General features: G+C 31.0%; 1 protein-coding gene across 1 annotated transcript; it reads right to left on the reverse strand.

Annotated features, from left to right (window-relative positions):
* Window positions 1-11,657: 11,657 nt before the first annotated feature.
* Window positions 11,658-13,794, reverse strand: LOC137806427 (U-box domain-containing protein 26). The gene has a single exon (XM_068606546.1). It carries the CDS (start codon window positions 13,198-13,200, stop codon window positions 11,959-11,961), a length of 1,242 nt encoding a protein of 413 aa, XP_068462647.1. The 5' UTR covers window positions 13,201-13,794; the 3' UTR covers window positions 11,658-11,958.
* Window positions 13,795-15,796: the final 2,002 nt, after the last annotated feature.

Consider the following 15,796-nt stretch of genomic DNA (forward strand, 5'->3'; position numbering starts at 1 on the left):
AACAACTAATTATTTTTTATCCCTAAAATTGATTTATGTGATGATTTTTTTTTATTGTCAGGTTCAACAAACATATCTAATCTATATTTTAAAATATGCATGCCTTGTTAACAATCTTTTATGACAAGTTAGTGGCCTTTTAATGAATGGGATACAATAATAATCCATTATTGTAATTTGTTTTAATTTAAAGCGACATGTCATTGTTACTTCATGATTATATATATATATATATATATATTACTTTTTAATTTTATTTCAAAAGCTATTAACTCATTAATTGTTTTAAAATATCTTTTACAGTTTTTTTTTTTCAAACGTTAATTGTAATTAGATTAAAACAATTATCGACCATTTATATTTTAATGTCGGTATAATGATTAGAATAACATAATTTAGTGAATAATTGTTAGAATAAGATAATGTAAGTTTAAACATGAAGGAGAACCAAAAAAGAACCAACATAACAAAATAGTCGTACTAAAAGAGTTTATAAGTACACAGGAAACTATAAGCCATATGAATCATAATTTAAATAAGAGTTGAATCCTACTTTTATTAAAAATCATGAACTAAATTCAAAATTACGTATTGCAAAATATTATTATTATTTTTATAACATTTTAGTGTAACCGAACACAAGTCGGTATATATAGAACATTTAACTACTAATTTAAACAAATTTTTGTAATTATATTATAATAATAATTATTTTTATAATAATACTAATTATTATTGAAATATTAATATTAATATTAATATTATTATTATAATTAATAATATTAATAATAATAATAACTCGTTAAAAAATACGAATTTTGTTATATAAAAAAATTTATAAGTAATTCGATTTTAAAATTTTTGTGTAACTTGTAATTTATCTACAAATCAAAATCTCTAGATAATTATTAGTAGGTAATAAATTTCTTTTAAATGTATGTATTTATCTTAGATTAAAAGGTATATTGGCTTTAAAGATTTTATTTTAACTTAAAGATTTTTAAAAATATTTGAAAAATGTTTTTAGAACATTTTAATTAATTATCACTTAATCTAATTGATTATCATCAATTATGTAATTGATTATTCTCCATAATAGTTTATTATTTTATAATTGATCTCAAACATCTACAATTAATTGATTATTTTGTTATATAATCGATTATTTCACTCTTGCATACATATTTAATAGATTTATTGAAGGATGTTCAAAGGAATTTAGGTTTTTTAGGGTTTATACATAATTGGCTATGTCTCTTTAGGGTTGTTCACATAAAGAATGGTTGGAATCCAAATTTACAAGATAGTAAAAACAATCTTTCTCATTAATTATAGATTCATTATTTTAGCACAAATGTTCCATACAAATGAATCACAACATAAACCACAATCGTAAGTACAAGTGGAATAAAAAAAAATTAAAATTGTCTAAAAGTTCAAGCAAATTGTAATAAACAAATCTAGAATGTATATCAATATGGAAAATAGAGGAATTTTCAACAAGATGTTTTATAGGGTCTAGTACGTTAAATTGCATTAGATGGTCACCAAAATCCATGGTCAATCTGTCAGCATGATATTAATATTGGTTTGGACGGTCTTCATGAAATGTTTTCTTAAGATGATGGTTGTTACTCCATTGTGTAAATAACCTTTTTACATGTCCAGTATGTAAAAATTTACAGGGAAAAGTGGGTCATCAACTTGCACCAACACATTTTCTATAAGTCTTATAGGATGGATTGTGTTCCTATTGGTTAACTCGATTTCAACACCTGTAGTTTTCAAAGCGTCAAGAGACAACGAATTAAAGACAGATAAAGACATAACATTGATAGATGCTCCTAAATCAAGTATAACATTGTCAAATGTGTTATTTACCTATGATGCAAGGAATAATTAAAGTGCTGGATCTTTGCATTTTTCAAGAATTTCAACCTTAGGTTTAACAATAAATGCAGAGACATTCCTGCCCATGTTAACCTTTTCATTATGATAAGTGTTAAAATATAGCAATTTTTATAGTTCAATATGCATGTAAATTGTTAGAATTATTACACAAACTAATAAGAAACATGTCAATGAACCTCCAACTACACCTGCACATGAAGACAAAGAAGAAATAAAGAAATACGCACAAAAGTGCAGTAAATCAAGCAAACAAGGATGAAGCAATAGAGCCAATCCTCACAACACATGAAGAATGACTCAGCGAATTGAGTTCAGAAAGCAAGCTCCATGAAAAACATTCAAAATGCTAAACGCATATGCATATACTGCGCGGAGAAGGTTAAAAAAATGAAAAAGAATCCAAAGATCAAGGGTTGAGCGAATTAGAATCCTTAACCATGAAAAAAAAAACTCAAATTCGCTTAGAAAGGACTTGAGCCAAATTGCACCAGTTTTGGGAACTAGAAGATTTTGCTTGAAGCCTAAGTCAAGCCAATCTTACTTCATGAGAAAGAAATATTAGTTTTCGGCTGGATTGGGAGCGAATCCCTGACTCTAGAAATCTTAAGAAGCCCAAAGATTTCTTAAAGATGAAGAAAGCTAATCCGTTGAGCGGATTAGCCTGCGTTTAGCGGATGTTAAATCCCCTTTAATCCCTTTGAATCCCATTCAAAAAAATATATAAATAGAGAACTTGAGAAAATGTTCAAAGCATCGAGAGGCATTGAAAGGCACCTAGCTAGTAAGAAACTTAGAAGATACTTGAGAATCAAGTAGAAAAAAAATCAAGTGAGATCCAGAAAGAGGTTTGGATATAAATATTTTGTTGATTTAGGCTCAGAGAGTCTGAACCTTAGAACCAATCATGCTACAAGGCCAAAACCTCAAAAGAAGCAAAGGTCAATCTCCGGAGAAGAAAATCTTGAAGCCTAAGCAAGTCACAACACTCAGGGATTCATGTTTGTTGTACACTTGAACTTTCACTGTAAGATTTTATTATGAGTTGTTAAATCTGTCTTGTTCGGATTGAATGACAATGTGATATTTTTGGAGTTATTATTGTTTATAGATGCATGTTTCTCTTTTATATTCAAATTTATTGGGTCTAGTATTGTGCTTAATGGTCAATGGTGAGGAACAACCATTGATTGTCCATGAAGCATGAATGAGGCTAGAAGGCGATTTCATGTTTTTGAACCCTATTTAGCCAACCATAAGATGCAATGGTCATAGAGCACGGAGAATGGTGAATTGTTTAATCTTAATGAAGAGGCAACTCATAATAGTGACTTATTGTTATAGATAACTTTGCACAAGGAATCAACTTGGTTTGACCAAAATAGGAACATGTATTTTGAATAAACATTGCATTTATAAATAACAATAACAAACGAAATTCACAAAGTTATTTCAATTCCAACATCTCTGACATACTATTACATCATTGCTTAAGTGATTTGTCTAAGCTTCACCTCTCCATCTATATATTTAGTAGTATTATTATTACTAATAGTTAATTATTTATAAAACTTATATTCAACCTATGTCCAACTTTTTTTTCATATTATTAATTTCTTGTAGATATGACAACCCTCAACATTACTATAATTAAGTGAATTCAAATTGCCAGAGTAAAAAAGTGGAACTCAACTTAAGAAAATTGCTAAGATTATCCTACGTTTAAAAATTAAAAATTTTAGTTGCTAATGTTTAAATATTTTAAAATAACTTTTATGTCTATGCATGTGGTTTATATTTTATAAATCCTATTTTATTTAAAATAGGTTAACAGGAACGTTACAAACTTGATTATATAATTTTAAAATATTAAAAAAATAAGCAATTTAATTAGTCAAAATCAATGCCTTAAAATTATATTATATTTTCAAAATTATTCTTGGTATTAATATGAGTTAGTAGAAATAAATAATACTATTAATAATTAATAATATAAATTAATTTATATTTAATATATTAGCGTATTTTTATTAATATATAATATTCTAATATCTAGAAAATATAAATGAATTTATATATTATGTTACTAATTTATATTTTAATAATTTAATGAATTAATATATACTTATTTATATTAATTTATAGTTATTAGTTTATCAGTATATACTAATACATTAATTACTGATAGACAAATATTAAATACTTATACTTTATAATTATATCTTAATAAATACTATCAACTTAATAAATATATAATGATATTATATGTTAATATAAAAATTAGTAAACATAAACATTAATAAATTAATGTTATATGATATTATAAACTATATCTTATTATATATTTATTAATATAAAATATATTAATATTAATAAGTATATAATTTTTTATGTTCTTCATTTAAATTAGCTATTATGAATTTCTTGATATACATATATATATATAATATCAATAATATTAATATTAAATATTAACTCATTATATATTATATCTTATTATATGTAAATTTATATATAATAGTTTATACATATATTATTAATATAAGTTTATTATTTATATAAATATTAAATACCACTACAAGAAAATCATGAAATAGAAACCAATTTTAGAGACAAAACATAATTAGTTGCTATAGTGACTAAATTAGAGACTAAAAAAAATTTTGGTTTCTAAATTGGTATCTACTTAACTACCAAAGTTTTAACTACCAATTATTTAGATTTTAAATTTGGTAGCAAAAATCTTGGTAGCTAACTAGATACCAATTTAGAAGCATTTAAAAACTAATTTAGAAACCAAAATTATTTTAGTCTCTAAAATGGTCTCTAATTTAGTCAATATAGTAACTAATTATTTTTGTCTTTAAAATTAGTTTTTATTTAATGATTTTCTTATAGTGAGAACATATGCATTTTTACTCTAGTAATCATAAAAAAAAGTACTCCTAATGATTAAAGAGTTCATAAATCTTCAATTGTATTTCGTATTACATAAGACTAATCTATCACACTGGATATCTCCGAAAAATTTATATTAAGTATGTCTCACTAAAAACTGACATCGGGTTCATCGGGTGGTTTATATAAATTATAGTTCTTAGCTCACTAAACTCTCCCCCAATTTTACTCAGAAAATGGACCGAGTCAACCGTAGTACAACTGAACAACTGAATGTTGTTGTATCCAAAAAGAATTAATGATATTAAAGTATAATTATCTTTTTAGTTGAAGTGATACATGATCGACAAATGGTTTGCATATAATATTTGTAAATAGCAACTATAAATAATAATAATAATAATAATAATAATAATAATAATAATAATAATAATAATAATAATAATAATAGTTATTTAGATCAAGAGGTGAAGTGTTAGACAAATCACTGAAGCAAAGAAGCAATATAACACAAATGTTGGAATTGGAATAGTTTTGTGAATTTTCTTTGTTATTGTTATTTATAAATGCAATGTTTTATTCAAAATCCTTGTTCCTATTTTGGCCAAACCAAGTCTATCCCTCACGCAAGGTTATCTAGAAAAATAAGTCATTGTTATGACATACCTCTACATTAATATGGAATAGTTGTAAGGATCGAGAAAAATAGTCTTAGAGTATAAATGGTACAATTAAAATGGCACCTGAATATTTTATTATTAAAGTGAAAAGGCTATATAAATAGAAATTTAGTTATTCAGGTTTCATTTTAAAAGAACCATCATCTCTCTAAAAACTCCTTTTCCTTTCCTCTACATTCTCTCTAAAATTTCAACCTCCTCGCTCATCAAATCAACAATCGGAGTCCGCCATTAGACTCATGACAGTGAACTCTACAAGATTGACTGATCAAAATCTTAGATAGAGTAAGTTCATTCTTGGCTTCTTTTCCTTTGAGTTAGTTAGTTTTGATCTGGTTAGGTTAGTTTAACTTTGCATGTGAGGTTTTTATCTTCAAAATTAGTCTCTATTAGCTCAGGGTCCTAGTGATATAGTTAGATTTGTGATCAGGAATTTGTGGTGCATGTTAGGGTGTCCTTAAGCTTTTGGTGGGTTTGGAGCTTTTAGTGAGCATCTGCTAAAGTCCAGGTAAGGGAAGTTAGTTTAAAATTTTCAATAGAACCCTAGGTTAGAAGATTTGAATGTGAGTGTGACGTGGTCACAAATTCCAAATTTTGTTGCAAGATTTCTTGTTTTGAGGAGATTGTAGTTTGATTGAAATTGAAAGTGTTGTGATTAATAATTGGTTGTTTGATTTAAATGGTTTTGGAATTAGAAATAATATATATGTATAGATGGACATAATAGCTCAATGATTCAATGAGAGTGATTGTATCATGCTGAACAAGAACTGTCAATGTAATGTGTAGATTTATAATTTATGAATTGAATGAGATATTGATTTAAAATCTAATAGGTATATTAAGTTATGCAGAATTTTTCTGCATATTTCGCTCAAGCTAGCAAGTTCTAGCTCAAGCTAAAAAATTATGGGTGCTCTTTGGAGGATTTTAGCTCAATCTAGGGAATTCTAGCTCAAGCTAAAATTTTGGGTGCTATCTGGAGGATTGTAGCTCAAGCTAGCAAATTTTAGCTCAAGCTAAAATTTTGGGTGCTCTCTAGAGGATTTTAGCTCAAGCTAGCGAATTCTAGCTCAAACTAAAACTATGGGTGCTCTCTGGAGGATTTTAGCCCAAGCTAGCGAATTTTAGCTCAAGCTAAAATTCTGGGTGCTCTCTGGTGGATTTTAGCTCAAGCTAGCGAATTCTAGCTCAAGCTAAAATTCTGGTTGCTCTCTGGCGAATTTCTAGCTCAAGCTAGAGTATAAAAATAATAATAATAATAAATAAAAATAAAAATATTAAACTAAATTTTATTTGCTTTTAAAAGATTGATTGATTTATTTCTATATAGTTTTTCTTATAAAATATGCAAACTTTTATTTCATGTATAATTAATTGAAAATATATTTAATTAGACATTTATATGATTAGTCAATGAATTGTTGTGTATTTTGGAAATTCTAAACATTAGTATGATTTGATTGTTTGATGTTGGATATTATAAGGTTCAAAATGTGAATTCTAATCAAGACATAGTATTTTCAGGAAAGAAAATACCGTGTTAAGATTGTTTAGGGTGTGCATTGACTAGGGATTCGTCTAGAAGAAGATATCCTGACTCTACTGAGATAATGAAATCATATAGATGAAGTTATTCAGGTGGTGAGAGTCGAAGGAGGTTCATATGAATGGGTAAGTTGTTTGAAAGATAACTAACTTGACCTGTTATATGAGTTAACCCTGTCATACTAGGAGAGAAATGATATTGAGATTAATTATGCGCATAGCTGTGTGGATTTCACAGTGATGTAGTATGACAGGTGCAGATCTCTGAGTCTAAGTCAACGCATGAGTCTTCCGGAAGTATGAGTCAAGTGTCTATGTGTTATGAGTCAATAGAAGTCTGACATGAGAAAGATGAATATTGAAATTGTTGATAGACACTTGATGGTTATGTGGAATGCATGAGAAAGGATGGATTTATGTGGATGTTTAAAGTTATATTATGTTATAAGTTTTAAAAATATCTAGCTTACCCTTTGTTTTCTTTTGTGGTTATTTTTCTTTGATATGTGATGATCGTGTATTTTACACGGGAGTAGATGATGTTACAGGTGATCAAGTTCATCGGTGAGAAGATGGATGATGGAAATTTTTATTTTTTTTTAAAATTTTCTTTTTTTATTTTATTTTATGTAAGTGTTTCAAGTCTTATTAAGAGAGAGATAATTTGAAACATTATAATAATGAAATTGTAGATATATTTGTATTATGTTTATATATTTATTTTAATATTTCATACAGATTATGGTTATTAGATATGAGAAAATATAGGGATGTTACAACAGTTCACCATAGTCTTAGCTCCGCACTATGCAACCATTGAATCTTATGGTTGGCTGAATAGGGTTCAGAAACATGAAATCACCTTCTGGTCTCATCCATGTCATATGGACAATCAATTGTTGTTCCTAACCATTAAGCACAATGCTAGATAAAAGAAATTTGAATATAAAAGAGAAACATGCATCTATAAACAACAATAACTCTAACAATATCACATTACCATCCAATCTTAAGAAGACAAATTTAGCAACTCATGATAAGATCTTATAGTAATTATTAAGATGAGAAGCTAAACACAACAAACATGGATCATTGAGTATTGCTACAAGCTTTGCAATAGGTAAAATATGAATCGATGAAAAAGTGTTGTATTGGAGTCATCCATAGGTTTTTATGAGTTGACAAAATGGACCATGAAGAAGAACCTACGAATTCTGTCAACAATGGTGGACAAGGCATGATTAGAAAACAAGGTCGATGAAAATTGGACGAACCAAGCCTATAGTAACATTGTTTATGCATAAGTATGGTTTGGTAGGGATATAAAAAAAAAATGTAATATATTAGAGCCTTAAAGACAGATGGCACAAGATTCATGATCTATTTAGTAGATTTGCATGAAATGAATCAATAAAAAAAATTAAGTTTGAAGATGAAGTTTTACATGAATTGATCGAGGTAACGTATACACCTCTAGTAAATACTTTCATCATCCATAATTAGGGAAATCCTGGTGTACTTCAACGTGTTTAATTTTAGGAAATCCCCTTTCTCACTAAATGGGAGTTTAATCCAATCAAACACTACGACTTGATGGAGGAACTGTGGGGAGTTGACTATGCCATATGTCATGGACTAAGGCAGGTTTGACACCATATTCACAAGAAAAACTTCATTGTGGACATTAATGACAACATAAAATACATCTTGGAAACCTGTATTTGATGATGCACCTTATCAAGATCCTCCATCACCACCACAAATGGATTCATAATAGCCCAAGTTTGACTCAATTGTGTCATTTGGTGGTACGTTATCATCGTGAGGTCCAAAAAGAAAAGCTTGATGATTGATGCCATGGACACTCAATTTGACAAGCTTACAACTAAGCTAAATGTATTTGTTGATACAATTGGAATAGGAAATGCCTTGACAAAAAAAATGTCTTCATTGTTAAAAGATAGGTCATGGCATCTAAACAAGTTGTTATGGCGTTTAAACAAGAAGTGCGATACTTTGAACGACAAGTCCTGGAAATTGAATAATGACATGAACTTCTTAGTGAATAGGTTAGTTTGATGCATCGTAACTTAGCTTTCCGGTACTTTAAAATTGACATTCGAGACATGTTAGTTGAACATACATGATATACAGGATGACCAAATTATGGAATAGTGCTACAAATTCTTGTGCATTAACTCATCCCATGCAAAGCGTCTTCTAGGCATGCCTCCACAATTTCGTTTTAACAAGTTACTCAATATTGTGACTAGTAGTGGTTGAAATTCTCATTTGTACCATGCTTTTAAAATGTTATGTTTTTTTTTTACTTTTTGGCTATATAATATTATGATACCATCATGTCACATGTACTTTAACATGAATGTGATCTATTTTATTTTATGTAATTAAAATTATTGTTTATATTCTTACTAACTATGTGTTTAAAATATTGTTATGTAATATTATGAAATGTGCATTAACTGGTGTTTTCATATGTTTTAATTTTTTGTAGCAATGACTTCATCTTCATCAACTAAAAGACGGAGAAACATCAGGAAAATTCTAAAAAATTCTTGATAATGTTGATGGAGTTCCTACTAGAAAGCTTCCAGATATTAAGGATGTCTTACATCAAACACATTTCTTCAACTAGCATGATCAAATAATTATTAAGACGAAGAGATTTTACATCAAGATAGTTTTGACACCTAAAATTATGAATTTCTTATTCTTTGCACAATCAAGTGTTACTTTACAATCCTTTACAATTTCAAGATTTGGAACAATTTGTCATGTTGAAAGATTTTTACTTTGACAATTTGATGAAAGTGTTTTATTCCAATCTAAAAATCACAAACTTCGATAACCTTTAAATTGAGGTTAATAAGAAGATTAAAATCACAAATTCAGATTGGTTGACTTTGGCTATTTGAAGTACCAAGTTTAAAAATTGTCATCTTTAAACATCCTTGAGGAGCTCAACTACGATCGTGATATTGCATTTAGTTCAATGATCAAATCGAAGATGCATAGTTGAAATGTCGTAGATAATATGAATATTAATGATAAATTATTGCATTACGTATTCGTGAACATATTGATTCTGTGGGCCAACAATTCTGCTCAATTATTGCATGAACAAGATCCATCAATACCCGACAATAATGTTGAAGGAATTGCAACTCAAACCCCAGCTCACGTGATGCTCAAATGTTTTCACAAATTTAGGATGGTGTTCATGAGTTGCAACAAGAATTAAATACTTTAAACATTAATGTTAACAAATGTTTTGAGAGAGTTCATCAAAGAATTGACAAATTTCAACAAATTTGATAATTTTCAAAATTCTTTTAAATAATAGTTATCATAATGATTGTTGATGTTTTTTTTCGCCTAATTATTGTATTTTAACTATCTTCTCATCATATTGTATTGTATAATTTTAAATTTTTATTAATTAGGTTCTGAATTTTTATACTATTTTTTTATTTATTTTATTAAATTTTACAAAATTTATAATTTCAGTTAAATTTTCTGCAATTATTTTTATTTTGTTTAATTTTATCAATAATTTTGCATGTATTAACAATATGAGATGATTCATATCTTTTAAAACTAAATTTACATAGTATCGTTGAAATAAGTTTTAAACACACACAAGTTCTATCAATAAATAAATAATCATATTTTATTTAAAATTAATTTTAACCACAAGAAGAATATTATAATATTACAATTTTATTAATTAATCTTTTTTTATAAACCATATCTATCATATCACTCAAAAACAAGATTTATTCACTTTCTTTCACTTTTCACTATTTTCCTTAATACAAAATCCTCATTCTCTTTAAAATAGAAATTCATTCCTCTATCGAAGCAAAGCATATCCTACTAGTGTGGGACAGAAAAAAAGTTGGGGTGGGCATGTGACGTGCGAGCAGCAGTAGGGGTAGTAGTAGCCATCACAAAAATTGAAAAAGGATTGAAGAGAATAACAAATAAGCAAGGAGCCATGTGATACGATGGTTTGATTCCCACCAACATGTGACCTTCCTCCCTCTATTTCTAAGCCACATAAACCATTTTCCCACTCCTTCTTGTAGGACCCTCCACACCCCACCATGTTCCCTCACATGTGCCCCCTCTCTTTTCTTCTTCTTCCTCAAACTCTACTTTTCATCTTCTTTCAATTATTTCTTTATACACTTCCTCTCTCAATCATAAAATATTCCAATTCAACCCTCATCCATCCACCAATCAAATGCTTCAGACCACAAAATAAATTAAAATCTTATTGGGTACACAAAAAAAGGATTAGAAAAAGCTTCATCAAAAAAGAAGAAGAAAAAACCTACATTTTTCTTCTTAGGTTCCCCAACATAATGATTATTCAAAATGATGTTCCTCGGAAGTCAAAAACACTTCTGTCTATGGAGCTACCACAAACGTGTACTTCACCCAATGCCAGTGAATGTTTCCTTTCCCCAATAACCCACAAGGTTCCCACATGCAAACCATATTCACCAATTCTAATGACCAACCAATTCGATCATAATTAAATTCCCCAAACATAAACTATATCACCAGAAAGTTGAAACAAACAATGGCAGAGAAAAAGAAACAAAGCAGAAAGTTAGCTCTATTTTGATATTTTCATTTTAAAAAATTACAAACTCTGACGAAGCAGACATTTTGCTTTCGCTCTTCACAATAATCCTTACATACAAAACAAAGAGAAGGAATATAATTAAATACAGAATTACAATTCTATTTATTTACCAATCTAGACAAAAAAGACTAATTAATTAAGCTTCGAATTCACAAACTTTGTCCATTTTTCTTATCTTCAAATCTAGTTTTCATTTTTTTTTTTCACTAAAATTATGGAGATTATTACAAGAGCAAAAGTTAAAAATGGTCAAAAGGGAACCACAACAACCTGGCTGCATGCAAAATCGTCAGAATTTCCGATGCAATCTTGCGGCCACGAATCCCGAAGAAGCTTCAGCAACATCTGGGCCTTCCTCTTGGCTCTCTCCGTGCAATCGCTCTGCACCAGAAGCAGAAGCTGAGTCAACACCCCCGCCGTCACCGCCTCTCGCTGGCACCGCTCCGATTCGGAGCACAGCGACAGCAACGCTCCGGCCGCGTACTCCGTCGCGCGATGCGATATCTTCAGGATTATCTTCACCAGCATCGGCACCGTCAGTGCGTGGCCAGCGAACGCCTCGCATCCCGCGGGAATCCTGCAAAGGAGCTCCACCGTGGCAAGCGCCCTCTCCGCGTCGCATTTCTCGAAGTCCGCGAGCCTGTCGACGAGCACCGCCGGCGCGCCGGCGGCCACCGCCTTGTGCCGCGTCTGCTTCACCAAGCAAAGCGCGAACAAGGCCTTGATCCCGATCTTGAGCGCGCGCGGGTACGAGATCGGGCTGCGGAGCAGGTCCACGACACCGTCGTAGATTTCATCAACCTCGCTCACGCATGCGCGAAGCTCCGGCGAGTGCGTGCCGGCGACGACGATCTCAATCAACGCGGCCGAGTTGACTCGGACGTCGAGCGAGTTGTGCGAGAGCAACCGCGAGAGATAATTAACCTTCTCGGAATCGGAAGCGAGCGCGGCGCACTCGGACTCGCCGAGCGGGAACAACACGAGTAGCGCGAGCGCCTCGTGGTTCAACTCGCTGGCACCGTGGAAAACGATAGGGAGAAGGATCTGGCGGACGTTGTGAGAGGAAATGAGAGAGCGATTCTTGTCGGAGTCGCGAGCGAGTTGTCTGAGTCGTCGGAGAGAGGAGAGGCGAAGGTGAGTTGGAGCGGAATCGGAGGATGTTTGGTTGAGAAGGGAGCGAACCAAGGCCGGGTCCGCGGGCTGTTTGGGAGTGGGGATTCGCTCGACCCCGAAAGCGCGGTTTGCCACGCACCAGTCCTGGATAAGGCGTCGGAGCGTGTGGTTGGGGATAAGGGTGAAGTCGGTGAGAGTGGCACGTGTGACGGGGCAGGTAATGTTACCGGCGGTAACCCAGGAGTCGATGCTGGGTCGGTCGTAGGTTTGACCGGTGCAGACGGTGACTGGGTCTCTCATGAGTTCCAGCGAGATGGGGCATCTGAAGTGGTAGGGTATGTGAACCCCCAAATCCAAGGGTTCTAAACTTCCAGGCATTGTTTGTAGTAGTAGTAGTGGGAAGAGTGGAAGAGTGTGTGTGAGTGGTACGATAAATCTGTAATGATAATAATGATAAAAAAAATATTTGAGAAAATAATTGTGCTAAATCTGAAGGGTCTGCAAATTCTCTTTAGGTATGTCACGCTTTGCTTTCTCTTATATGAGATGAAACAGAGGAACATACCCAACAGGCACAGAGAGGGACTGGTTCTGCCATCCCCTGCCCCTTATCTGACTCCTCCTTCCCCCACACGTGTGCTGCCATCTATCTATCTAACTTGGAATCTAACCCTCCCCCAATGCCAAAATATTGGTCAAACCAAATATGCCTCTTCTCTCCTCCTCCTCCTCTTGGGTCCCACATCTTCTGCCTAAAATCTTACTCCTGTGACCATCACCCATTCATTATTCATTGCACATTGCCCCCTCCTCTTCCCTCTTTTTCACCTTTCTTACACCTACTTTCAAATCAATCAACACATCCTCCTCTTAAATCTACAAACTCAATAGCTAATAGGGTATCATTCCCCCAACACAACATAATAATACCTAGATTCGCTACCCTACACCCACAACACTTACTTCTATACCAGGACACAAATTGAAATTTCAAAAACACTGTTCTAGTTATTGCCAAGCACTTTCCCCATCAATAATTTCAGATTTTTTTTTTCTCGAATAACTTTTAAGGCAACAATTAAATAAATAATTTAATTGCATGATACCCGTGATTGAATGATAATAGAATAATAAATGAAAGCAGAGGGGGGATATGGAAAATAGAGAAAAGGATTAGGTTAGAAGGGTTTGGTAACAGTAGGTAGTCAAAGGTCAAAGATGAAGAAGAGGTTGGAAGAAAGAATGGAGAGGGTCCAGGTTGTCGATCCACCACCTCTTCATTCTCGCTAAAACAACTTTGGTGTGGATAACAATCATGGTGCTTTCCATGCATCTTTCTCCACTATTTATTTAACGTTATTAAAACAACATTTAATAATATATAAAAACAATATAATTTTTATCTTATAAATGAAATTTTAATTAAATTTTATGTTTACTCTTTATTACTATTAACTCCAATTTGTTATTGTTCTTGCTAGGAGATGTTCCTAGGGAGATAGACCTACAGAACTATTGAAAACTTCGTTTTTCTCTTTCTTTCGAGTAGGTTGTTAAGGTTTTGTTGAACTATTGAAAACTTCGTTTTTTTCTTTCTGAGTAGGTTGTTAAGGTTTTGTTGTGATCCTTATGGTCTTTGTGTTATTCCTTTGACTCTCTCGATTTCGGATGAATGTCAAATGGAGAAGGTACCTACAGAAGGCATCCGACGCTCAAGTCAGTAAAGAAGGTATTCGGCGCACTCGGGTGTGTATAGTAATAATGACGTCTCTTTTTTCTTAAAATGTGCACTATTTATATTATTTTAATTAACTTAATGATCCGATTAGTAGAATAAATCACACTTATTGTTGCATTACCTAATTTTTAATGATAGTTTAATTTCACTTATCTTAATTTGAACGTTAATAGTTAAGTGTATCAATCGACTAAACGATGAGCTCAGCTCGATCTCGTGTCTCATACCATACCAGTACAATTATACTTTTTCAACATTACGCATCATTACCTTGAAATGGTGAAAAAAATTTCCGACATTTATTTAAAGTTTTTTGTTTTAAGGATTTGATTTTTTTAAAATCAAAATGTTAAGGATTTGATGGATACTGGTTTTATCGCGGGATACTTTTCAAAGTTTTGTTATTTTGCTAATATTTCAAAATTCTCCAACATTAATGTCTATTATCGACGAAGCATATCTTAAACAGTATTTTTACTGTTTATTGCACGTCTTATCTTCTAAGTTTTCAATTTAGTCCACACTGTCACTGTTTTTCCATTGAAATTTGTGTTGATGGTCTTTGGACATTTCAACAAACTAATGAACAAAAAGTTTGCACAGTCAGCAAACAAATCAATAAAAAAGTTCAATGCTTTTATACTTCGATCATACAATTTTAACATTTTAAAATTTAAAAGTATCAATTGGTGGATCTTCTATAAGAAATTAACTCACTCTTTTCTATATTATCCTTACGAAAAAATAATCATTCAATTTATTATTAAATATTACAATTAAAAATTTATCAAAGACGATTTTTAAATTTTAATTGATCTTTCTGTTTATTTGATGTATGGAATATTAAAAAATAAAAATTGAAAGAAATTTTTTTAGGAAATTAACAATTATAATATATAAGATATTAAAAATAAAAATTGAATAAAGCGATAATAAAAAAAATTAACAATTATACATCTTATCTATGAAAAAGTTAATTATATTTAAAATATATACATATATATATATATTATTTAAAATATATAAACTAACTAGATAATCTTATTATATAATATTATATATTATTATAAATATTAATTGAAAATGTTTCTTTTAAAGAACAAACAATAATTACTTAATAACAGTATTTTATCTGTTTCGTAGGCACTATCTTAAAGTAATATTTTTAAATTTAGACAGCTTAAAGTATTATTTGACAGTAGAGTTTAAGATTTAGGATTTAGGTAAAAAAAATTT

This window comes from Phaseolus vulgaris, chromosome 3 (genome assembly GCF_000499845.2).
Source record: "Phaseolus vulgaris cultivar G19833 chromosome 3, P. vulgaris v2.0, whole genome shotgun sequence".
NCBI lineage: Eukaryota > Viridiplantae > Streptophyta > Magnoliopsida > Fabales > Fabaceae > Phaseolus > Phaseolus vulgaris.

Coding starts and splice junctions, on each gene's coding strand:
- LOC137806427 (XM_068606546.1), bottom strand. CDS start 13,200: ATGCCTGGAAGTTTAGAACCCTTGGATTTGGGGGTTCACATACCCTAC.